The sequence below is a fragment of the Protopterus annectens genome, chromosome 8.part0 (assembly GCF_019279795.1).
Source record: "Protopterus annectens isolate FY-2018-M chromosome 8.part0, PAN1.0, whole genome shotgun sequence".
Lineage (NCBI taxonomy): Eukaryota > Metazoa > Chordata > Ceratodontiformes > Protopteridae > Protopterus > Protopterus annectens.
In genome coordinates this window covers 1,892,011,809-1,892,037,770 of record NC_056741.1, presented here as the reverse complement: position 1 = coordinate 1,892,037,770, position 25,962 = coordinate 1,892,011,809, and the positions used below count along the sequence as shown (strand labels likewise).

At 39.2% G+C, this 25,962-nt stretch overlaps 1 protein-coding gene across 1 annotated transcript in view; it reads left to right on the top strand.

Annotated features, from left to right (window-relative positions):
• SLC9A5 (solute carrier family 9 member A5) overlaps positions 1-24,203 on the top strand; it is a 2,700,532-nt gene extending 2,676,329 nt beyond the window's left edge. The window contains exon 16 of the mRNA XM_044081386.1: positions 20,956-24,203. Within this exon, the coding sequence (XP_043937321.1) occupies positions 20,956-21,434 (479 nt within the window). The 3' untranslated portion in view covers positions 21,435-24,203. The remainder of the gene's footprint in view (positions 1-20,955) is intronic.
• The last annotated feature ends 1,759 nt before the right edge of the window (positions 24,204-25,962 follow it).

Sequence of the window (25,962 nt, the reverse complement as noted above, 5' to 3'; positions counted from 1 at the left end):
CAGAGCCCTTGGTCAACATTACACTGTTTACATACCCTTTCAAACATATGAATGAAACTGTCAAAATTATCACCATCTGTAAATTGTTGAAGAAATTTACTGACCTTTGTTGCTTCTGGAGTTCAGTTACTCCTTTCTCCATTACCTCCATGACCCTGGTGAAGAGTCAGCATCTCCTTTTCATGCTGCCTCTGCCTCTCATTTCCCTCAGCTTCCAGATGTCTCAGTCTCTCTGCTAATTCTGCTTTGACCTCCAAATGCTGCAGTCTCTCTGCTGATTCTATTTCCAAACGTTTGGCCTCCAGTTCAAATCTCTAACTCCAGATAGATGTTTAAGTCCTCTGTTTAAAGGTTTGAGCTGTCCATTTTTCTGAGAGCTGTACATCGCCAAAGCCATTCTGGTTGTCCTCCTGGTTGCTGGTTTGTGATGCAGCTGTGACTAAGGCTGCAGTCATTTCTGCTTTAGTCGGGTTGGTATGCACCAGTCCTTTAGCCTAGCACATCTCAGCCAACTGGCTCCTTGTCAGCTTGCCACACTCCTTTGCTGGCAACCTTGCTTGCTCTCCCTGACTAATTAAGCTAACAAAAATAAATAAAACTATTGTGATGTGAAACTCTGAATGTTTGCTGTGTGGCTGATTGAGAGTACAAACACTTTCTTCAGTGACCACTGTTTACAGGCTAAAGGAATTCAATATCCACACCACTGAATCCCAGTATGTGGATATGGTGATCCCACCACTGCCAGCCAATAAATGTGACACACCATCACTGGCCCTTAACAAAGGGTGTCCAATCTTACTGTGTAATGTTACTATCAATGCAAATGGTAGTTTGACCAAGAGCAAGGCTATTAGGAGTGGCCTACACAGTGTCACCAAATAAATATACAAGTACTCTCAGAACTTAAATATCTCTAGACAGATCAGTCACAATGAAAAGTTTAAATATATTTAATAATAAATATTAAAAGAACAAAAAATACTCAGTATATATTTACAGTAACAAGAGAGTTCAAAATCACAGGAAAGATTTAAAGCAACATTGCAGGGCAGTCTCAAATAAATAAAGAAAAATATGTAAGCTAAGCTTTGCTATATTCCTGACTATATCTAAGAGAATTACTATACCATAGAAACATACTCAGAGCAGCAAGGCAGATGTGGTGAGTGGATCTTAATGTTGTCAGGTCAAAGACAGAATAGAGACTGCTCAGTCTCTCTCAGAGTGTTCTTAAATTAATATCTCAAATATTACTGCTGGGATAGCTTGCAGAGTGGCATCATTTCTTGTCATCTGATTCTATCCCAGGTAAACCCCCACTGCTGAAAGCTAGCAGTACTTAGCATCCACCTGTGAAAATACATAAACAAGGGTTTTTCCTCAGATTTTTGCAGATCCTGGAAGTCATAAAACAATAAAACACTTCCAAGACAATGCACAAAACTTCTCAGCACAGACATTGTGCCTGTTACTGCTCTGAAACTGAAAGATAACATCTTTGCATGGCTGGCCATAATGTAATTTAATTTCAGCTATTTTTCTGAAGTTAACCTTCTGTATTCCAGTTTCCACTGTTAAAATATATGCATCTAAACAGTTACAATAGTGCAGGTACATTTCTGTTCTATTCCAGCAGGGCATGCTGTGGTTACATTTTAAGCACTTTGCAAAAACCTTTTCAACACACAAACTTCTGTACCAGCAGTTTGATATACAACTCACATACAGTTCTAATACATTTGTAATACAAGTATCTTATATGAATCATGTTGATATTCACAAATGACACAACCATTTTTCAAAATTCCAGACAGCTGTGCTGGCAGTATCTCCCTTGTCACACTTCTATATAAATCATGTTGATATTCACAAATGACATATAATTATTTATAAAATTCCAGATAGTTGGGATGGCAGTACTGCCTTTCATGACACCATATAACAGAACTTCCATTTTCTCAGTTTTTGTGTCATCTTTTGTTTAGTCTCTTACTACATATCCTTAGATGCCACACTGGAATCATTCTTAATCCATATTCATAAATACTCATTTTATCATGTCCCCATAAATATGGATAAATATGGATATTGCTGAACCAGTTTGTGTGTGGGTATATAATTTACTGTTACTACCTTTGTTTTAGCTTCATTCATTTTTTTTTTATCCCAAAAAGGTTTGAAATCATCTCAAAATGTTCCACAACATTGTAATGTCCTTTTTTGGTTCTGTCAGGTATAAAATAATATCATCTCCAAATACAGCCAGCTTTTCTTGAATACCATACCAATTATATCCTTGAATTTCGAAGTCCCTTATTTTCTTTGCCAATGGTTCTAAATATAATACAAATAACAAAGGGGAAAGAGGTTATCCCTACCTGGTTCCTATGCACAAATAGAAATTATCAGAGAGGACCCTACCTACTTTAATTTTCGCCTCTGACCCATATGAAAAATAACGACTAAATTGACCATTTGGGTACAGGACAATAATTTGCTGATAAATACATCAAAAACTAAGCCTATGAGATTTGAGAGACATAAATTGAAAGGTGAATATTTAATACAGCACACAGTGATTGAAACTGTAAACTTATTTAAGGACCTGGGTATATGAGTAGATATTGCTTTGAGTTTTTCTAATCATATCAACCAATTGGTTAATGATAGTTATAGAACTAAAGGCTGTATAAAAATATTTATAAAGTCTAGGTAATCAAAAATGATGAAGTCATTGTTTACCAGTTACATTAGACCCAAACTTAAGTATGGAATAACAATATGGAAACCCTATAAGAAAACAAGCATGAGTAAACTGGAAGACATGGAATATACCAAGAGAATCCATGGATGTGAAATTTTAAGTTATTATGAAAGACTAAAAGATCTTATTCAAGTATATAGGGCATTTAGAGACAACTACCTCTGGGAATGTTTGGGGTTATCAAAAAGTACTAAAGAATCATCACAACCTATGAGGAAGATTCTGTAGGAATGAAAAGTGTACTGATTGGCTGTCTGACAGAGTAGCTGATGTATGGAACAGACTGACAAATTACATTAAAGCAAGTACTAGTTTAGATATTTTTAAGAACAGCCTGGAAACGTATTATGGTATACTGGCAAGCTAGAAGGGCTTTTACTGCCCATGCCTGAAATATTTTTTGTATCATATATCCTCCTAATCAACCTTATAATTTTATCAGGGAATGTAAATGCTTCAAATGCGCTGCTCATAAAGTCCCAGCTTACTCTGTGAAATGCTTTCTCTGCATCAAGACCCACCAGTGGTATTATCTTACTTTCTGCTTCTATCTGGATCATCAATGTCATGTTAATGTTGCCAAATGTTTGCCACCCCTCCATGAAACCACATTGATCCATATCTATCAATTGTTGCATCACTTTTGACATTCTTTTTACATTTATAGACATAAACACTTTATAATAATGGTTTAGCACTGAAATGGGCCTATATGAAACTGGATCTGATGTATTTTACCCTCATTAGGTATTACAGCTACCACTGCTTTCTTCCAGGATGTTGGTACTTCTCCTCCTCTTGAAATACTGTTAAATAAAACCTTCCAGGTCATTTATCAGTTTTCCCTCCTAGCCTCCAAACTTTCACTGGAATAACATCAATTCCTGGGAATTTTCCTGTAGATAGATTATATACCACAATTTGTATCTCGTCTTCTTCTGTCCTGTTAGTAACTGAGTAATTGAGCCTCCACTGCCTCAACACTTGGAATATTTAATTCTTCCATAAACATTTCTTTTGTACCTTTTCTTGATTTCCAAATTTCTCTGCTTTATACAGACTTTCATAGAATTTCCAAAATATTTCTAATACTTCTACAAGATCCCTTGTTATCTTCCTTGTTATAGACTTCCTAAGCTTGGTGACAGCCCTTTCTGCTTTCGGTTGCCTAAGTAATTGTGCTAAAAGTTTCTGTGCTCTGGAGTTACTATCAAAAAACAACTGCTTAACAACAGTCTTTCTAAACTCATACATATTATTGAGGTAATCCCTTATTTCTGTTTAGCATTGTGCAGTTGCTCCTCTTCTTATTCATGTCAATCCCTTTAAATAATTCTTACTTCTTAACCATATCTCCCTTTCTTTTATTTCCACCCTATTTTTAAACTCCACTTTAATTTTATCCTACTCCCTAGCTATATTTTCAGAATAAATTTCTATATTCTCTAATAGCTCCTGATTAATTTCCACTGCCCATTCCTTAAATTCCTCTCTTTTCAACAGATGGGAAAGACCCAGTGTCTCATTTTTATTTCCTTACCCTGTGTTTTCATTTTAGTTATTATTGGTATGAAAAAGTTATTGGGTGCGTATCAAGACCTTTAGTTAAATGCACATGTTCCTATGAAATGTAAATTCTGTCTATCCTATCTCAGTTTTTGTATCTTCAGAAATATATAAATATAAATTCACTCCGAACTCCTAGCACTAAGTTCACATCTTCCAAGCCAAATATTTTTATACATTTCTTCAGACGTCTACCCTTCTTTGTTATACTTTCCCTTCTGTCCCCCGACACATCTTCACTGTTGCAAATCAAATTCCAGTCACCCCCCCCCCATCTGTAAGTTATATTCCTTGGTGAAAACCAATTATTTCTCTTGGAATTTTCTTGAGCTCTATTATAGCAGTTTTAGGTGGAATATAAATACATGCCAGTGTAATCCTCCACCCTTGTCAATAGACTACAAATCTACCATTATTATCTTTTTTATCATCTTCTATCACTGTTGCAGCTTTTCCAGGAATTAATGTAAGTAGTCCCTTTTCCTTTGTCCCAGGTATTCTGCTGAATAACCATCCTAAAAATCTTTCTTTATCAAATTCACATGTTCAGTTCTTTCCAAATGTGTCTCCTGTAGCATAACTATTTGCACTCTACATTTTTAATATAATTCACTACAATTTTTGTATTATCTGTGAGACCATTGACATTTAAAGACATTACAGAAAGCATCACTGCATTAAAAGTTATTATGTCCACTTTTTATGTATAACAGCGTTTTTGCTAAATGTCTAGGTCCAGCTTTTGTGTTACATGCATGTACTGTTTGGCAGGTTGAACTTTTATACTTTTGTTTCTTGCCATATCCATTTGAGCATATATCACATCTTACAAAACTTTTTGTTTCATTGAAAGTCCACAAAAAAAACACCCCAGTACCCTCCTAAAACATATTAACTTAATACTAACAAACAAAACTATGTACATCTTCAAATTTTGACATTTTACGCTCCTAATAGGAACAAATGCCCTAAACTGATAGCCACACTCACAGACTTGAGTTAGCATAGATTGCCTTTCTTTTAGGTTAAGACACATGGTGCAGCCTATGCTTCTATTAAATGCTGTCCATGTTTGTCTTGTTTTTATAAATCTCCCAGCTGGGAAAACACCTGCTTTCAGAGAACATTTTTTTTACACTGTGGTGTCTACATTTCTTAAAATTGAACAAAAAGAAAAAGCGAAGAAGGGAGAAAGAAACATTTTTGAGAAAGCTTTGTAGCATGCAAAGAAAATCATGCACTATAAAAACAGCACTATTAAGAAATAATGTTTTACTTACAGTTAACTTTCTCCCTCCTCCTCCCCTCTCCTAAGCATTTTTCTGAACATTAATGACATGAAGTAAGGCATATGCTTTAGAGTCCACTACCAAAATTTCCAGATTTTATTGTTCTGTCATCTTTCACAAATGGTCATTTTTGCTTTGTAATCCCACATTTGTGAGTTTCCAAATTACTGGTTTTATTCATGTTCATCTCACTCCCCCAATATTTCCATTGAAACATAATAAAAGCTTTCATTGGCATAGTCTCTCTGTGGTCTTTATTACCAGAAGAACAAGAAGCATAATATCCTTCTGTTTCACAGCTCACTTTTTGTTGGACAAACTTTTGCATTTCCTCCTTAGCATGTACTTCAACAAAAATGATTTTGTCTCTCCATGGAAGAATATTTTGAAGACACTGGGTACAGCAGTTTGAATCTCACACCTGCTTCTTGACATTTCCTGAATAGTGAAATAAATGTACTCATCTGCCTGGTGTACAGCGAATAATCATTTTCCACAAAGACTCTGCAGTCTCCCACTTTAACAAATTTGCCATTCTGCCAAAGTTTTGTCAGAATCATCTCCTACTGCTGGTAGGATTGCATCTTTACTATTAAAGGTCTAAGTTGCTTTCTCATAGCCAGGTTTGGAGCATACAAATGATGTGCCCTTTCAACTAACAATTCCTGCTGTGGAATACCAGTCCAGTTGCTTATTTGTGCTTTTATAAAAATTATCCTTCCAGCTTCTCTGGTACAGCTGAAAATCTCAGGATTTCCATGTGTGCTCCATTGTCTAATTCTATTAGTTTTTGAAACATCTCTTCTTGAGCAGTCTTATATTCAGCCAGCCTTTTCTTCATTGTGACCTCTGATTTTTGCAGTTTTATCACCTCATCTGAATATCTCTTTAAAGCTTCTTCCATTTTTTCAGCCTTTTTGTTTGAGTTGATATACTAGTGTATTTTAACCATGTATATGTGCAGCTGCCTTATACTTTTCTCTTGGTTACTGGAAGTCATGTCTGGAACTTGCACTGCTTTTTGTTGAACAGCTACAGAATGTTTCCCAGTCAGTGTTTTCTCCTCACCTTTTGTAGCTGACTTTCTTTCAGGTCCTCTGTATTTCTTTTTTTCCTGGCATTCAGGCAGTGCACTTACTAGTCAGTTACTGAAATTTCCACAGAAATGCAAACGTATACTGGCCTTCTCTGCTGAGTTTCTGTTTTCACACTGGAAGAGCTAGATTTAAGCTGTTACTCAATGTGAAGCCATCTTGGAAGTCAACTGTTTATAGCCTTATCCTTAGTTGCTATGTTTGCAGTGTCTTTCAGGGATACTTTATCTTAAACAATGATTTTTCTCTACCCTTAGGAAACCTTAATCTGCATTAAATGTTGCCATCGTCATGGTAACAGTGTGTAGCAATAAATGGTTTAACTTCAGGATCCCCACCTTTATGGAGGATTGGTTAGGTAATCGCCTTTTCACCAAATTCAGCATTACTTATACAGACTTTAATAGAATTTCTGAAATATTTCTAATACCTCTACCGGATGTCTTGCAACTTTCCTTGTTATAGGCTTCCCAAGCTTGGTGAAAGCCCTTTCTACTTTCTGTTGCCTGAGTCATTGTGCTAAATTTTTTGTGCTCTACAGTTATTATCAAAAGATAGTTGCTTAACAGCAGTCTTTCTAAACTCATGCATATTATTGAGGTAATCCCTTGTTTTCTACTTAGCATTCTGCAGTTGCTACTCTTCTTATTCTGTGAGATTCCCCCTATTCTTGGGGAGTTCTCACTTCTTGTGATGGATGCATTCTGTTGATGACACAATCCATGATGGCATACACTGACTACATAACTGTGCTCATCCCCAGTGGTTGCCATTTCTGTTTTACCACTTGCACATTTATAATCTCTTGATCCTTACTTCAGAAATAGTTCCAGCATTTAGAGCCTTTATAGTTTATACATAGAGAAATATTGTTTTTATGTGTTTTGGTAAATGTTCACTGCAGAATAGCAGGAGGAATCTCTTCTCAGACTTTGACAGTAGGGACCCTCTCTTTGCCCACTGGGTGGGCTTAACAATCAGTACATCAAGACTCACTGTGAGGACTAGTTGAGGTCCTGTCTTCCAGAGGTAAATCTGCTTTGAATTCTGCTTAGAAGTTACTTATTTGAGGGAGATGCTTCCACCAGGAGTCCTGAGGATGAACTGTTGCCAGACATTGAGAATATGTTTCCGTTATAGCCACCTTTGGAAAATGTGATTTTAGTTGGTTGGAGGCACCCATGTCCTGTAGAAGCTGCCCTTAGGGGCCAGTACATTTCTATTACTGTCTAGATGACTGGAGCAATTCCCTTATCGAGCATTGTGAAGCTGACGTCATTTGCCCCTATGGGTGGCCTGAGGCATCTCAAAGCTTTAGGTCTTCTGCCCCATGGTTAGCATACAAGGTGACCATGAAAGTGGTTACGTTGTGTAAGCAGAGTTACTCTTCAGCCATGGGTTTTATATGGGCTACTGCCTGTTGGACACTGTGAAAACTGTGGACAGAGTGGCAGAGGCACTGTAGAGAGCCTGAGCAGATGTGCTAGGCTTAGACTGGTGGTGCTGAAGGAGGCGCAGGTTTGAAATAAATTTGGATGCCTCCCTAAACTCTAGCCATTTGTTCAGACAGGGGATGCAGCTATTGCAAAAAATCCCCTTCTGGGTAGGAGGTTGTTTCCCTCTTAAGAAAAAAGACTTGCTCCACCCTGTGCAGTTTTGCTATCTTGGTGGCCTATGAGGACCTCAAAAGCACTACATTCCAGGGTCCAGTGACCCACCCCAAAGTTCTCCTCTTCCTTTCCTCAGGTTGGTTACCTCACATGATAAGGCCCTTCCTGCCTTCTTCCAGAGCCCAGTGTTGTCTTCATGGATGGGGATTTTGCTTCTTCTGTTCTTGTTTAGAAGCCATTAATGATAAGTAAATGAGTTGTCTTCTGTTTCTGTTCATCACACTGCATGAGGAAAGAAAGCAGAGCAAATCCCCTAATCCTAGGTTCTGGGAAGTCTGCTTCATCAGGGAGAAACCCTCCATTCTCAAATGGCTCCTGTCTCAGCATTTGGGGACTCCTTTAGAGTTGCCATGTAGCTCCTTCTAGATGCCATCCCCGTCCCTTATTGGGAGAGGGCCTAGATTAGTTCTCATTCAAGGTTCTTTTCTTTCTAAGTTGCCTAAGTGGTAGTCATCATTGGCAAGACACACTTGGAGAGATTTCCTCTTAGCTCCCAAAGGGATAGTCGCAAGTAGACACTGTTCTGACTGGTTTTAGAAGAAGGTCTTCCCTTGGGGATCTTTCACATAGAGAATGATTTAATGTCTGCATCCAGTCTAGGGTCATTTAGGGTCCCTTGGTCTGGGCTCATGGTCTTAGCTGTCATGCTTTGTTTCCCTTCCTTTTTTCTTGTTGAGTGAACTGGAATTGCTGAACTGACAACCTGCTTTTAACAAGAGTGTCAAAGGCTTCCTGACCTCTGTTGTATCATTGGGTGTAGGCCTTAGCTGGACCTCCCCTTCTGCTGTGACAGTGTCATTCCCCTCCACAGGACCCTGTATCCTTTGGGGTGGAATGACATGTAATGCAGAAAGACTGGGGGAGCCTGCTTGGTCCCTGGTACAGCCTGGGTAGTCCCTTCTGTTGAGACACTCTTTCTCCCTTAATGGGATGTGGATTTTGTGTTTCACTCAGGAATAATCTAATATCTAATTTCCTGAGGATATTGCCCTAGTCATTCAATGTGAGGATTCAGGGTTGATTTTAGAACTTTCTAGAGATCTAGGGTTCCCATTCCCTACTCCATTGAAGTGGGGTGGTCCTCATTTTGAGATGGGGGAATAAAGTGTTATTTTTGGCTTCCAGACAGGGGAGTACAGCCCAGCCCCACTGAAGGTAAACTTCCTCATTTTTTTCCTGAGGATTTTGGTCTTCTTTTCACCCTATTCCTTACCTGGCCAAAACAGGCAAGCTGATATCTCTCTCTCTCCCTAGGGTGGGGTTGAGTCTCTCCACTTAGGATCTCATGTGTCTTGGGTTTGGAGCTCCTGGGTAGCTCTTGACAGTGAGTGGAAACTGTACAGCTCACTCCCAGTTTTACAGGCCCTGAGACCTCCTCTGATGTGTTGGGTTTTATGATTGATCTTCAATTATTTCCACTTGCTGTGGATCAAAGTTCTGGTCCGGGGGACCCAACTAGGATTGGCAGGGTGTTGGGGAAGGTTTCATTGCTGAGAGATATCTGGTAAATGTTCATAATATTGATCACTGCTTCAGTAGCCTTAGCTATGTAGATTATATCCTGCTATAACTCATATAGCAGCAGATTGGCTCCTATGAGGAGAAAGTGCTACATGGCAATAACCCCTGGTTTATGCTTAAGGTCTGCATCATTTCTGGGGGGGGGGGGTTAGCTTGGGCTCTTGTCACTTCTTGATCCCTGGCTGGCTCCCAGTTACAGTTCATAGAGGAAGGCCAGGATCTACAGCAGGTGGTGATTGGTCATTCTCTCCTCCTAAGGATACCTATCCGCAAGAGACTTTTCCCACCACATCTCTGTCATGGGAGGATTAGGGTCCATACTCCCACTTTAGGGGGAACGTCACTGTTCTCAGAGTGGTCAGAACAATTTATGTTACCTAGTTCTTCAAGCTGATTAACAATAATGACCCCATTTCTGGGGATGTCTCTGTTCATACCTTTCATTGGAGGAGAGAGGCTGGTAGGCATTCTTGTGCCCTGTGTTAGGACCCTTATAAAGATATCTGTGGGCAGGGTTCTTCAGTAAGTTTAAAGTGGTGCCCTGCATTAGCACCTATGGTATACAGCTGCTGGAATGCTTTACCTCTGTCTACATGTTGCTGACACCCATCCTTGGAGCCACAGATGGGAAGGGCCTATTCCATCTCCAATCTGACAGTAGTATTTAGCAGATAACTCACTCTCTCTGTTATATCACACCTGCATCCTTTTTGGAGTGTGACTGTCCAGGTCCCCAAAGAGATGTGACTGCTGCCTATACCCAAGATGGCTCAACCCTTTCATAGTTGTGGCTTCCTAAGGGGGTGCTTCAGGCAGTGCTTATTTCTTGCCTTGAGGTTTGGTTGTTATATGCTCCTTAGGTTGCTTGCTTGTTCATTTCACAGGAGTCAGGTTTATTTGTCCCACCCAAGAGTCAAGCAGCTGGTTGATGTGGGGTTGGCGTTTGGTTCCTACAGCCCAGATAAGGGATACTGTTTGGTATTCTGCCCAGCTTAGCATCCATCCAGGAAGATCCTCAAACTTAGAACAGATGTGTTCTTAGTGTATCAACTAATGTATGATGAGGAACCTCCTTAATGGATTAGAAGTTTGCTTCCTGCATTCTACCCAATACAGACACATGTTCCTCCAGCAAAATATGATGGGGGTGGGGGGACTCCCTGTAAATAAGGTATGTAATTGTGTACCATTTGAATCTGATAATGATTTATAGCCTCACTGTGGATTCTTGATTTTCATGCAGGTGCTTACAAGTACAGGGGAGGGGTTGAACTTGATAGCAAGAGGACAAGCTTGCCTGTATAATCAACAAGTAATATAGCAGTCAGTGTATGTGTTTGACTGCACAGCTGTCACTGAGTATGAAAACTCCTGAAAACTGTGCCAAATTCTGACTGTTTGACAAGATGTTATCCAGATTAGAATCCAACAAGGAAGACCCTTGCATTAATTCAGCTAACAAAGTACAGACATGTTTTTTGTTTCCACATTTGGAAACTGTACCTATAGTTACTGTTTTCTGACTCACCCATACTTAATCAATGTGGCAACATATCTAACTTTACTAAAGCAGACCTTACTGATTGTTCTAAGTTATTTTAAAAGTTTCTCTCCTGTATAAATGTACCACCTGCTTGAAAAAAGTTAAAGCATATTGGTGGAACTATTTTAATAAACTTTACATCATAAAGTAGAGTCATTCAAAGATCTGCACCAAATATCCTATGACCCAAGGTTTGCAAATTCACTGTTTATCTCAGAGGAAGATTAAGTAATAAAATAAACACAAGACGACGTTGTATGAATCATGATTTACAAATAATGTATAACAAAAGAAGCACTTTGCAGTTTTACAAACTCCAACAATTTGTATGAATGCAATATTTTTCCATTGTTTGTATTTGTTATACTTTGGTTAATATTTTGGATGCAGTAACAACATAAGTACTTTAATTCAACTTTTATTTTTCTGTCATGCTTCTTTTAATAGATATTGGGAGTAACTGCTAGGAAAATAGACATTGGGAGTGACTGAAATCTGCCGAAGTGAATATCAGACTTCTGGATTATTTCTAAATGACATCAAGGTCTTTCTAGTTGATCTATTTAATTTTCCCCACTATCTCTTAAAAAATAGTCTTGTACCTGAATTATGGAAAAGGTTGAAGACTTGAAGTGAACCCAGTTCACAACCCCAATAACTGTTGGCCTTACATCACAGGGTAGTTATAGCCAAAGTCGAATATGCTTACTGGCTAATAACCATGATAAGCACACCAAGATACTGACAGAAGATAACCTTTGGATCTGATGTACTCAGGTTTCTGCTCTACTACTACTAGCACTGTATCACTAACTCAGTCACCCTGCCATCAAAACTCTCTCTTCCAAACTTTAGCTGGTCACCCTTAACCATAATCCATTGTGTGTCATCATCTCACTCCAGATCTTGCTTGATGCTATTTGTTGTGTACAATGGTCCTAAATAGCCCAGGCTTTTTGTTTTTTTTTTGCTCTGTGTCACCTGATATAGGCAAAGTTTGCTCATAGTTGGGTGCTCAGGTCCTTGGATTTTTAGATTTCTTCATTTGGATATGATATCTTGGTTTTTGGTGATTTTCCCTTATTATTTTGCAGTAGTCTGCTGATGTCTCCCCACCTCCCCCACCAAGAGATTGGTGCCATTTTGCTGGGCTGCTGTGTGTGTGTGTGTGTGTGTGTGTGTGTGTGTGTGTGTGTGTGTGTGTGTGTGTGTGTGTGTGTGTGTGTGTGTGTGTGTGTGTGTGTGTGTGTGTGTGTGTGTGTGTGTGTGCGTGAGCGCGTGTGTGTGTGTGTGTCAGTGTTAGTTTCTGAAGTTAATTCTAAAAAGACTGATCTCCTGTGGTGAGATCTACAGACAAGCTACATCCTCTGAAACTCCCTGTGAGAATAAAGACAACTCTCATAAGGATTCCATGTTGGCCACTATGCACTGAGCACACACTTTCTGCAGCTCCTGCAACAGCTGTTTTCATCTGCTTATTATAACCCGCATCTGGCGTTTAATTTTACAAAAAGTGATAAATATTGATTAAAAGACATACAAGAAAAAGGAAATCAGCAACTTTTTGGGATTTTTTTCAACATTTTACCTGACTTATCCTGTGCTTATCTCTTCAGTGACTGACTGGGTGGATGCAGCTGCATGGTGACAGGCCTCTCTTCAAAAACTGAGTTCTGGAATTGAGAGGGAAAAAGGAAAGGAGACCAAGTCATATTGTACCAATTTATACTAAATATTAAAAGAAATTGAGCCAAAGATGACTACTCAGCAAGATTCTATGGAAACTCTAACATCTCTTACTTCTTGTTCTCCATCCAATTCACCTAAACCTAAATATAACAATTAATAATAAAATGATAGACCTATCTAGCCTTCTTATAATTAAAAATGCCACTGTATAGCATTTTTACCATTCCAGTAACTTTGCTGCTGTTAAAGAACTTTTTGGGGCCCCAAGAAGATATGACCCTGTGTTAAGACAATTTATTAATAAAACAAAAATTCGCAAACACCAAAGTTAGTGAACAAGACGTAACTCTAGCACAATCAATTATCAAACCCTTTCCCTTAGGAACAAAATAATATCTCATGCCTACAAGCTCTTGATAAACATCAAATATCAACAATCGCTCTTTTACTCCAATTACTGGATGACATTCAATGTGAAATTTCTACTGAGTTCAAATATGAAGCTATTCGGAATACCCTTAATCTAACCCCTTTTAAGAATTTGATTTATACTCAACTTATGATCAATAATAACTCCTACTATACTCCTGCGGTTCTATTCAAATTTGGGTACAGCAAAAACCTAGCATGTCCTTTTTGTTCCCTCCAGCATGTAGATTTACTCCACATCTTTTGGAGTTGCAAAAAATATATAAATTATGATGCTCTCTTAGAGCTCAACTGGAAAAAATGGGATACAAGAAGACCACTTTTTCCTGGCAAACCACAATCCTGAATGTTATTCTTAAACCTATAACAGGTGTTCGGAGACACATCTTAATAACTCTGTGTGCTCTTCTCAAATGCTTTATAGTTAAGAACTGGGTAAATCCCTCAGTAATCTCTTGAGAGAATTTTAAAACTATGGCAATTAAGTATATATCTGCACATAAATTTTGCTCTAACAGTAAAAAGAAAAAAGACTATTTCCAGAAATACTGGTGCAGTCTCTGACTTAATTCAATCAAAATAATTTGTATACAACAAACACTACTATTAACAGAATCTGTGAAGACCTTTGTGTTCGTACTTTTCAGTCCTATAACAAATTAATGCTGATGATAATCTATTGTCAATCACATTAGTATGATGTCCCTTTAGACATTTGTTAAGGCATTCAAGTTGTAAATATTGTGAATAGTGTTCTCTCACAATACATCCCCTTTTTCTTCTTTATTCTACTCATTAGTCAAACTTACATTATTTCCTCTAACCATCACTAATTCTCCTGTTAAATATGGACAAATTATATATTTTCTTGTATCACATTAGTTTCTTATAAGGGGGTCTCTTCACTACTTTCTATCCCTAAGGTTCATGTTTTTGATACAGCTACCCTGGGTGTTTAGGATAGAAGTATTTCTTTTATCACCTTTTATTTTTATTTTATTTTTTTCTTTTCTTTTTTATTGCCTTGCTATGATGGAATATGTCTGCTTGTTACATGGTTGCAATCCTTTTGTATAGCAAGATTGATAATTGTATATAATATATTATGTTGTGTCTTGATATGTTTCTGTTTTTTTCTCTTATAAGTCTTGCAAATCTAATAAAAATTATATTTGGAAAAAAAACTCTCATAAGGATGATAAATTGAACTTTCTGAAATAAAAGAGCACACTAGTTCTAAAGACTTCTTCCCCTCCCCCCATTACCCTTCATCATAGGGAGGATAGCAAGTCTTCCGTTGACTCTGGTGTGCCCAAATTATCCCCAACAGTAGCCAGAAAGTTTTCCCTTTGGGGCAAAAGGTCGTATTTTTATTAATGTGAATGTTTTACTTCTCTGGCAGGAGTGAACCTCTCTAGGGCTTCTCATTCTGAGACCCTTCTGCTAGTTGTGTTTCTTCCTACAATTAACTCATGAACATTGATTATGTCATACTTTTTAGGGCCATGTTACAGGCCCAAAGGGACTTGGAGTTCCTCCCATCCTCCTCTGGTTCTGGACTGGAAAAAGAACATATCCTCCCTAGACCTCCTCCTTTCTCCTCAATGGCCCCAAATCTGTTACTGATTTGCTCAAGGTTATCACACTCCAAAGCCAACCCAGTCGGTTCTCTCTGCACTGGCACTGCCGCCCGCTTGAATGCCTTTGGCTTGAATGCCTTTGGCATGGGTGCTTTTAGTGCCATTCATTCCTTTGGCAAGTAGACTTAGTACCTAGGTCAGTGTTAACATCTTCAGTACCGAAACTTGAATTTTCAGCCTTCGATATCTTGGGGTTGAGTAGCAGGTTTTGACATCAACATTGAAGTCTTTACTGCTGGGGGCTGATGTTGATGCTTGGCCTTTTTGGTGCAATCAATCCATCAGCACCAGGGTCTTCATGTATGGCAACAGCACTGATGTCAGGTTTGGTACTGATGTTGCAACCATTGTTACAGAGGCTCTCCAGATGTTGTGTCATGGGTGATCTCTCAAGGTCCACTGTTTATGTGGTTTCAGTCCTAAGGACAGCTTATGTACCACTGGGAAAGAGAGCCAGATGATCTTTGACAGATCTTATGCAAGAATCCAAATGAGTCTTCCTCAGGTTCTTCCTCTCTGGAATCTTTTCCACAAAGGAAATCTGTCAAGAGGCAGTGCAAGAAGAGACACATCAACTGAGAAAGATTCCCTGTATCTCTCTGCAGCAAACCAAAGTTTAGGGAGGTCCTTCAGAAACTGCAGAAGAAGGGGAGGTTGGCTGGTTGGTCTGTACATTCTCCATTAGCCACAGAGAAGGCCTTTTGGCCTCTTCCATCACCATCTTGGGTTGTTCCCCTGTGCCCCCTATGACTCACCATACAAAAATAACTTAGGAAGGCCATAAATCTGTTTCCTTTGTTGCTAACAAACTGCACATAAACATTTCTAAAATGACTTTGTCTACATCATACTGAAAGCATGAGAATCCTTTAGAAGGGAAGCCAAAAGCTCACACTAAGAGCAAAGAAGCCACCTGCTAGGTTCTTTTTCCATAATGCATCTATTAGTGATATTTTCACAGATGTTACAAAGACTTCTCTGGACAATTTTGTGAAATATTACTACCTGGATGTAATTTTTAGGTCTTGTGTGCAATTTGGAGCTGCTGTTGTTTTTTTTCGAGTTACTTCTTCCTGAGGCACCCAGGTTAGTTGGGACTACATTGTAACAGTAAAGAGTATAAACCAGATCATGTCAGATTCTGAAGTTATGTGATTACTATAATGCCCAATCTGCATGGTCATGGCTCATCCTTCTCTACTGTGACACTCTCCTTTCCCCAGCCTGGCAGGAGGGGTTGCGGATGTCAGTAAGCTGAACTGTGTGGTTGCATATGCTAGGAGCAGATCTGGCATGAGATGATCATGCGTAAGTGATTATGGGTAAGAGGAGGTGCTCAAGCCTGTGAAAGTCATTATTGGTGCCAAGGTGACTGTAAGTTGGCACTAGTCCTAGCAGAAGATGAGTCCAAAACAGGACTATGCCGATCTATCAGTACAATAACTACATAACTTTTGATTTATCAAGGCCAAATGGTTGCTACAGCTCCTCTCCCCTTAATGTTAATCATCATCTTCTTCTTCTTTCTTCATACCCAGACATCATTAATCCCATCTTTTAACCTACAAAACCAAAGCTTTATTGAGTCTAGCTAATTGATGTACCCCCTAAACTTCCTTTTCCATTATTCTCAAGCACCCTTATACCCCCTTTTTCTACATTCTACAATTCCTTAAGTTAGCGTCTTCCAAGGGCGAACACCCTCTCAGTATAATAATATTTTAAATCTGTCTTGAAGGTTGAAGAGGTTCCTCACCAGGAGAATCCAGGGCCTCAAAAATGTACCATACACAGATAGGCTAAAAACCCTATCCCTCTACTCTGCTTCATACAGACTCCTCAGAGGTGACCCTCTGTCTGGCATACAAGGCAATCTTGGACCCCGGCTTGATGGGACTGCTGCATATCCGCAAGTCAAGCTCCACTCGAGTAACCCACACATGCGGCCTCAACCTGGTCTGTGACATCAACAGGACTTGTTGGCAGGACAGATTTGTGTCCCAGAGACTCCCCCATCTGTGGAACAGACTCCCTCTCCACATCAAGCAGAGCATCTCTTTACCCCTTTTAAGCGCAACCTGGATAACTGGATGGGAAATAGAAAATATATCCCTGGGATTCCAGCTGTGTCCCTGCTAGACAGGAGCATCAGTTGCTGATTTATCTGTAAATGGGCTAAACTCTTGGCTATGTTTATAAGGGCCTCACGGCCAATAGCCTAGTAACTTCCTATGATCCTATGGATCTTTTGCATGTAGCTGTCCCCCATTTTGCCCCGTCGTCCTCAGTATTGTGCCTTTGGCCTAGGACGTAGCTGAAAACAGTCCTTGGACCAGCCCATCTACTCACAGGTTATAGGTATATACAAGACTATTTATCCATGAGGATCTTTTAAAGCATGACCATGCATTCCCAAGAAGTTTATAGCCCATGTAATTGTATGTACAGGTGAATTTGTGTTTTCCCATACATTCCTTTTACTTTCCTTTATGTGGTGAGAACGACTATTCCAGAGAAGTGGTATTTTCTGTGATACATATCTGTTCTGCCAACATGTTATGTTTATGTTGCAGAAGAGATTAAGATCTCTAGTGTGGGTGTTTGTCACCATTGGAATTCATATGTGAAATTGGTCTGAAAGGAATGGATCAGTTAAGGCTCTATAACTGAGGCAGAGATCATCTCTCAGTAGCTTGTAAGCTACTGAAAAGAGTACATGGCTTTGAGATTTTGACCATAGGTTTTATGATTAGGCTCTTCATTTTCTTGGTTAGAAAGTGTTGTGGTCATTCAAGTTGTGTCAAGTGTTTGGACAGATACATACCGAAGGGAGCATTATACTCAATGATCAGCCTAATAAGTGCCGAATACAGTGGAATGATCACATCCCTAAACCTGTACACCATACCCTTACTAATAAGCTGCACAATGAAGAAGGACTTTCTTACAATAGTGAATAAATGGTGATCAAAAGACAGTTCATTGCTTACATAGGTTCCCAAGTCCCGAACTACTTAATTGATTTTCAGGGCGTGTTGTCAATGTGGCAGTTACAGGGGACACCATGCTTTCAGAAAAATAATAGTATACATCTTTTGGCATTTAGTTTTAGGCCATAGTTTTGACACCGGCTATTTGTTCAGGAAAGGCTCACTTGGAGGATCTTGGTGTCTTCTGGAGAGTTTATGATGGTACCAAGTTTACAGTCATCTGCAAACCTGGTCAGCCATAAACTCTTAACTCTAACTTTGACTTCCATGAAGTAAATTCCAAAGAGAAGTGGCCTTAAAACTGAACCCTGAACTATTCAGGAAGGAAGCAAACAAACAAACAAGTAAATAACCCCATTCCAACCATTTATTACTCGACAGTAGAGTGTGTCTTTATGATAAAATCATCCTGTTTTCTTGTAGATGTGTCAATTAATCTCAGTCTTACTTCATAATTCAGACTTTCTGTACCCATCACTATTCTAGTACCTCCTTTGCACACATTGTGGTAAACCAGACTCCTTTTTTCTGTAAGGGCAGAGATGATGCATTCTGTACTTACATTTACTAGTGCCTTGTACAGTGGGGAAGGTGACTAGTTTGCCTTGAATCCTCTACCTGAGTTATATATCACAGCATCCTGCTGGCCTTCACCACTCCCCTTTGTACTGCTCAGTAGTTTTTCCAAGGGGTGATTACAACAACCAGATCCTATTCCTGCTCTGATTTTATGTGATCACCCATCTAGCTGGTATGTTATCCCCTTGCACCTTTTTAATTAGCAAAGATTAATCAGTGGGACATTGTGTCTGACAAATATGCTTGAATTTCTATGAATATGAGTACAGATTAGGAACAATAATTGGATGTATTACTCCCACATTTGACAAAGGCTTTTACTTCTCTGCCCTGGAGCATGCATGTTCAAGGTTACAAGTTATGTCAGACCTAAGAAACTAGTAGTGTTCTTCATCTATTAGTCTGCACCCCCACCACCATCTTATTCTTTCCAGTGGTTAAAGTTTTTACTCTTAACTCCCAGTGATTGCATTCTGAACTTTTTAACAAACTCAAGTTGTAGTCTCACATTTCAAACAAATGGTCATATCTTTGGAGCTGTAACAGTTACTAAAGATACGTAAATAGCAAACTGCTCAGCACAAATGAATCTTTACAGTGGTAGTGTTAATTAGATTTTAGGTCTTTAACTGGATTTTATAAGTCATATTTCTTCTTCTTTTGGCTTTTCCTGGTTAGGGGTCGCCACAGCGGATCACCTGTCCACTCACGATTGGCAGTGGAGTTTTACGGTGTTAAGTTGCCAGCCCGGCCCCCAACCTTCCACAGAAGGCAGTCACACACACACACACACACACACTCGCACCTAGGGTCAATGTAGAGTGTCCAATCCACCTACAGCATGTCTTTGGGATGTGGGAGGAAACCAGAGTACCCAGAGGAAACCCACGCGACCACAGGGAGGATATGCAGACTCTGCACAGAAGGCACCCCAGCGGAGGATCGAGCTGGAGAACTTCTTGCTGTGAGGTGACAACGCTAACCGCTGCACCACTGTGGCCACCCTCATTTTATAAGTCATAATAAACATGGTAAATATTGTGCAACATTTTGCAATCAACTTTCAATATCTCCAAAACCATTCAAGGTACTCATCTACTGTAAGCAGTATTTGATGCCTTCATTTGTAAGCTTTCATATGATGAGCGGAAGCAGTTATGTCTGCATTACTTGGTAACTTGAGATGTTTACAAAAATATAAAATTAACAATATAAATAAATACTTTACAAAAAACAATTAATATCCCCTAACAATCACTACAATGTGGTCAGATATCAGTACAGTTTTGTTGTCTATCATGTAAGCTTTAAGATGAAATCTTTCAATACCTTTGTATGTAGCATGGTTTTAAAATTATTAAAGCAAATCTGAACAGAGTATATTACAGGCCTAAAGGCACCAGTAGAATGTAACTGCAGAAACACCAAGAGGTGTTACTAGGCTGTAATAAGTTAAATCTTTTAATGTAATTTTGTGATGCTTAGACTTAGGAACATGGTAATTAAGCTCAAATCTCAAGTACCTCTACAACCCATGTACCAATCAATGTAGCTCTGTGTACATTATGATCTTTACAAATATAATAACCAGAAAGACTAAAGACTACCTGTATGTAAACTACTTAAATGTAAGCTACCTGTATGTAAACTAACTTTATGTAAACTATTTGTATGTAGCCACTGATATTAGTTATCTCTAATTGTCTTTTGTTTCATGTGAAGCTTTTCTTCCCAGGTCTCCGCTGAAAATGGACATGTGTCCAGTCGGACTTTCTCAGTAAACAAATGTAAAATAAATAAAATAAATAAATAAAAATATAAGTAACCACTTTAATTATGTTACAATGCCTGCATTTAGAGAAATAAAAACAGCTTAGATATTCAGCAGTATTATTGCTTGTGTGGTTTGTTTCTTAAGCTACAGTTATACCTGCTGCTCATTATTTTAAAAAGTCCTTGCAGAGGCTGGCACAAATCTGTTTTTCATCTCCTACTTTTCAGTCATTCTGAAAGACAATAATAAAAAGACAATATTATTACTGTATATTTTTTCTCTTCTCTGTTGGCACAATATTTCTGTATCTTTGTTTTATTTCCAATGTTATTCAATTGTATTTTACCTTCTAATCAATTCATTTACTATTAATAACATAAATCTCTGTTTTGTTTTTTCATTAGGTAATAAGGAACACTCTCAAAGTCCTTATATCCTGCCTTCCCCTCTGACCTCAGCAGAACAACAGCTGCCCTGGAAAGTTGATCAAGGAGATCTTGCTGTTTGTGTTTCCTCAGAAACCACTAAAATTGTCCCAGTGGATATGCAGCAGGCATGGAACCAAAGTATTTCTTCTCTTGAAAGTACCGCTTCTCCACCAGTAACTGGCACAGCAGTTAACTTCAAAGCACCAAGCTTGACCAGACTAGAAGACCCATTTAGTGCAACTAGCCAGGTGGTTCCCGAACATTATACCTGCTTCCAGTTTCCTGACTTTATTTCAGTGAGTGGGAGACTCAGCAGTGGCAACAGTACAGAGTGCATCCAAAAGCAGGAGCTACAACCCTTGATGTCTGCAGAAAACATCAGTAAGCCTGGGCCATCTGCTGGAAGCGGCAGTAACAAATGGTTGGCTCAGTTCAGCAGGTCATCTAAGATTTGAAGGCATTCTCAGTTCTTGTGAAGCATGGCAGAGCTCAACAACACATACTCTCTTACTAACTAAATATATAATAAAGCACTTTAAGTGAAACAAAGTGAAGCATCATCTGAAAAGTCTGTCTTTGCATAGTAAATAACTAAACTCAGATTGTAGAAAGTTGTAAAATAGATGCTTTTATAAAAAGCCTTAGGTACTGCAAATTATTGCTAGTAATCAAAAACAATTTCTAGAGTAATAAATGCTATAAATGAGCATTCTTGAAATAAATGCAAAAATCTGGTAGAAAGACACATATTTTTACACAGCTGGTAGATCACACAAAGATTAAGTCCATCATTCACACTTACAACAAAAGATCATTATTCATTCTACATTATCCAGTTACCCATTATTGAAGTTCAGGGTTTCAGAACAACCTAGCCTAGCACTTAGTGACAGCAAGGCAGATAAACTAATTTTGAATGGGGTGTCAGTCCATCTCAGGACAGACACACATGACATGCACTACTGTGGGCAGTTTGGATTGTCATATCACTTACATCTCTGGGACATGGGTGGAAACTGCACCTAGAGAAAAACCACACCAACACAGGAGAGTGTATGCAGAGTCCCCAAACCCTCCCAGCTGAGAACTGAAATAGAAAGCCAAGTGTTGCGAGGGAGCAGTGCTAACAACTGTGTCATCATTAATAATCACAAAGGTTGGTATATACTTTTTTTCTTCTTCGAGGAAACTGGAATGCATCACAAAGATTTACTTCCGTTTCTGGTTGTTGGATAAATTATTGCATGTCCTGTGCGACAGTGTTGTGAAACTTCAACAATTCCTCTTAATAACCACATTTACATAAATGCATATGTTAGCAGTATTATTAAAGAATCACAGGCACAGATAAAAATGAGTTTCCACACTTTACAGAGATTGTTGCAGCCAAAAGAGACAAAAGCCATCCATATGCAGTCAAATAGCAACTAAGGAATGCAAGCATATCATATCTATTTAATGGGCTTTCGATTACACAGATGCTTCATTTTCATGACAATTATCTGTCCCTTATCTGTTTTACCCCATGTTTTACTCCAGATAAATACAGTATAATGGCAAATAAGGATATTAGATCATGGTTATTCATTTCTAAATAGTTAAAACAATGGTACTGATTTCTATGTTTTCAGTTTTTCTTTTACTCTAGGAATAATAACTGTATTTACTAAAATCTTAGTGTGGGTAAAACAAGATCTGATGTTGTCATTTTCATTCATTCCTCAGCTATTGGGTTATATCCAATTCAGCTGCTTTTACCAGATCATGGAATACTGAACCTCTCAAGCTCCTCCCTTGCCCACAATTCACCTGGTCCCCTAACATTCCTCAGATGTCATTTGCCATCTTAGCATATGGATGCGGTCACTGCAAACTCTCGGTTTGACTAGCTGATTTTTTTATGAGTGAGAATTTTAACTTTGGATTTTTCTCCAAATCTTCTCTATTAGAATTATTCCTAATTTTCTATAGCTCCATCCTCCATTTTTTCTTATTACACTTTGTTGTATGTAAATCTTGTTGCCATTAATGGTATCCCATTTCTTGTTCTATTTTAATACTTATTTTCTTACCATCATTGGTAACCTCTTCTTACTCTATTCTTCTTGTATTTTAAACAAAAAATATTTCCTTTTCTATTTGTTGTTTTGGTACTTGCTGGATTTGTTGTTTACGATGTCTGAAGAGAAGCCTTCGGGTTTCAAGAAATGTATGGCCTGTGGCCATAATATACCCCCCTGTCTGATGTGTACTCTGAATGCATCTATTGTCTAGACCCTGTGCATTTGGATTCAAATTGTGACATACACAAAGCCTTTAATCCTAGGGCTTTGATAAATCAAAAAAATAAAACTAATCTTAACAGGTTTGCTTCTTTTCAAGTCAACGGCATAATCTGGGGCTCAAACCACAAGAAATCCAATAAAAAGGATGCAAAAAAGTAGTCCCCAGATCCAACCTCTCCCTTGACTCTGGGATCACAACCACCTCACAAAGTTCCAAAACCTTCAGATCTGACAGAAAACTCTGATAAGTCTCCCCAGATCCAATTTCCACCATTGGTACTGGATCCAGTTTCATCTCAACTACCTTCTCCTTTCTTGGTGAGGTCTCCTAGATGCCATCACTCAAGAGCACCATCTACAGCATCTTCTACTCATTCCTCCAGACGTCTGACCAAAGCGAATGTGGACAGAATTATGAGGAGGTTCCTCTCAATGCAGATTTAAATGGGAGTCCTTCCGGCTCTGACCAGATCTGGAGACCTTCGTTAGTACTACCCAACTAATTCTACCTCCTTCTCTGATTTAACTATTGCTTTTGGAGCAGTCAGATCTGAAGATTCTGTAGTAGTCCAAATCAGGTCTGAACATCGTGGTTTCCTCGACTCCAATTGCATCTCTGAGTGGACCAGCATTGCGCATTTCAAAGCAGGATGACTCTCTGAGCCATAGCATTGGCACCAGTCCCAGAGTGTTGGAGTAGACTCCAAATTTGTCAGTGCCATCTCTACCCTTCAGAGCTTCGGTGTTAGATAGCTCTACTCTGACTCCCACTTCTATATCACATTGAACATTTAGACTGTCAAATGCCTAAACGTTGACACTTAAATGTTGAATGCTGAAAACAGCGAACAGCCAATTACGTGAATTTTTTCACATGAAAAAATTTGCTTGGCCAAAAAACAAATGAACTTTAAAACCCTAACCAAGTGGGGGGCTTCACCCCACACCCCCGACATGGGGGGCTGTGCCCCCCCACAACCTCCTAACTAAATATACCAACTCTGAGATTGCTCTACATTGGAGAAAAGGGCAAATTCCCAATGACTGCCAAGCAAATATTTTCCGTAGGAAAAAATTTGCATAATTGTCCGTTCGCGGTTTTCAGCGTTCGACATTTAGGTGTCGACATTTAGGCGTTCAGCAATCTAAATGTTCAACAACGTCACAGGAACCCTGACTCCCTCCTTCAGTGGTTTGCTCTTGGGGTGGAGGGAGCCTACCATTCAGAAACATGTTTTCTCTGAGCCGGTAGCTTCCTACTGTCCAAGACACTCTGCTTTCAAGGAATTGGAGAGAGCTTTTTCTGTTGTCAGAATCTGAACACCACCCTCAGCTCTGACTTCCCAACTCCATTCATCTCTCCACTTAGAGCCTTAACCACATGTGCCTCTGGGACAGCCAGACCAGGCAACCCACCAAAATACCTGGCAGGGTATATTAATTTCTTCAGATCCTTTTCCAGAGAATCTCACCAAAGAAGTTCCTAGAAAGAAGTGCAAAAGGCACACAGGATACCAACTTTGATGATGGAAGGGTCCCCAAGATCACCACCAGACGATGTCGAATTTGGAGATATTCTAGAATTTCTTAAATAAAATGGTGTTTGGTCTCCTGTCAACCATTTCCAAAAGGAGTTAGTATTCCTGGATGCTTTTGGAGCTGGCCTGTTTACCTCCTGGGTTACTCTGCCCACCAATGACCTCATTGATTTGTTCTCGCAACAGGTGTGGAAGGAACCTAATATCCCCAAGCAGCCAGATAGGATCCTGGCACCACTAAAGAATAGGGAGTTCTGGAGAAAAGGTATATCTGCTGATGCCATGGTTGTAACTGCAGCCACAAAACAGGAATTAGCAGAACAAGGTTCCTCTGTATACCCCCTAATAGACAGTCCAGGGCACTGGACAGATTTGAGAAGTATATTTGCTTCAGCAACCTTTTCTGTTTGTTCACTGAATTACTTGGCACACTTCACTAGACTCCAGAGGGATCTGATTAAGGAACTCAGTAAATCACTCTCTGGAACCATACCTGTTGAGGCAGAAAGTGCTATTGCCTAACAGTTGGCTACCCTCCAACCCATTTCAAACTTCTGCATGAGACTTATCTCCCATGCTACTGAAGGTACCTCATGCAAGGCAGTTTCAGACATTTTCATAAGGAGACATGCATGGATGCACTTGTGTGATTTTGTGAAACCGTTCAAGTCTTCCTTCGTCAATGCTCCCTTTGACAGAAGTTCTTTATTTGGTCCCAAGGTTAAAGACATTTTCTCCAGTTGTGAGCAGGAAGGTAAAACCCTGTCTGCTGTGGACATATATTTTGACCCATCAACAGACATTTTCTAGGAACCAATAAGGTGGATGAAAAATGAGGTTCAGAAAATCCCTTCCAAGATTCACATGGAGATAGTTCCCCCAGAGATAGAGGGGGGGAACTGTAATGGAAGATGCCACCCCCACAGTAGAAGTGGCCCAGAGAACTAGGGATCTACAGATACCTTCTCTGAGAGGTCCTATCAGCGATTTTGAAAGGATGTCTGACTGTCCATTTCTGGAGGCAGTTGGGGATCACTTATCACTGCACCAGAGAGCCTGGCTAGAGATTACAAAAGATTCATGGGTGCAGAAAATTATTTCCATAGGTTATGCAATACCCTTTTTGTTACCACCACCCCCCCCCTTAATAATGAACAAAA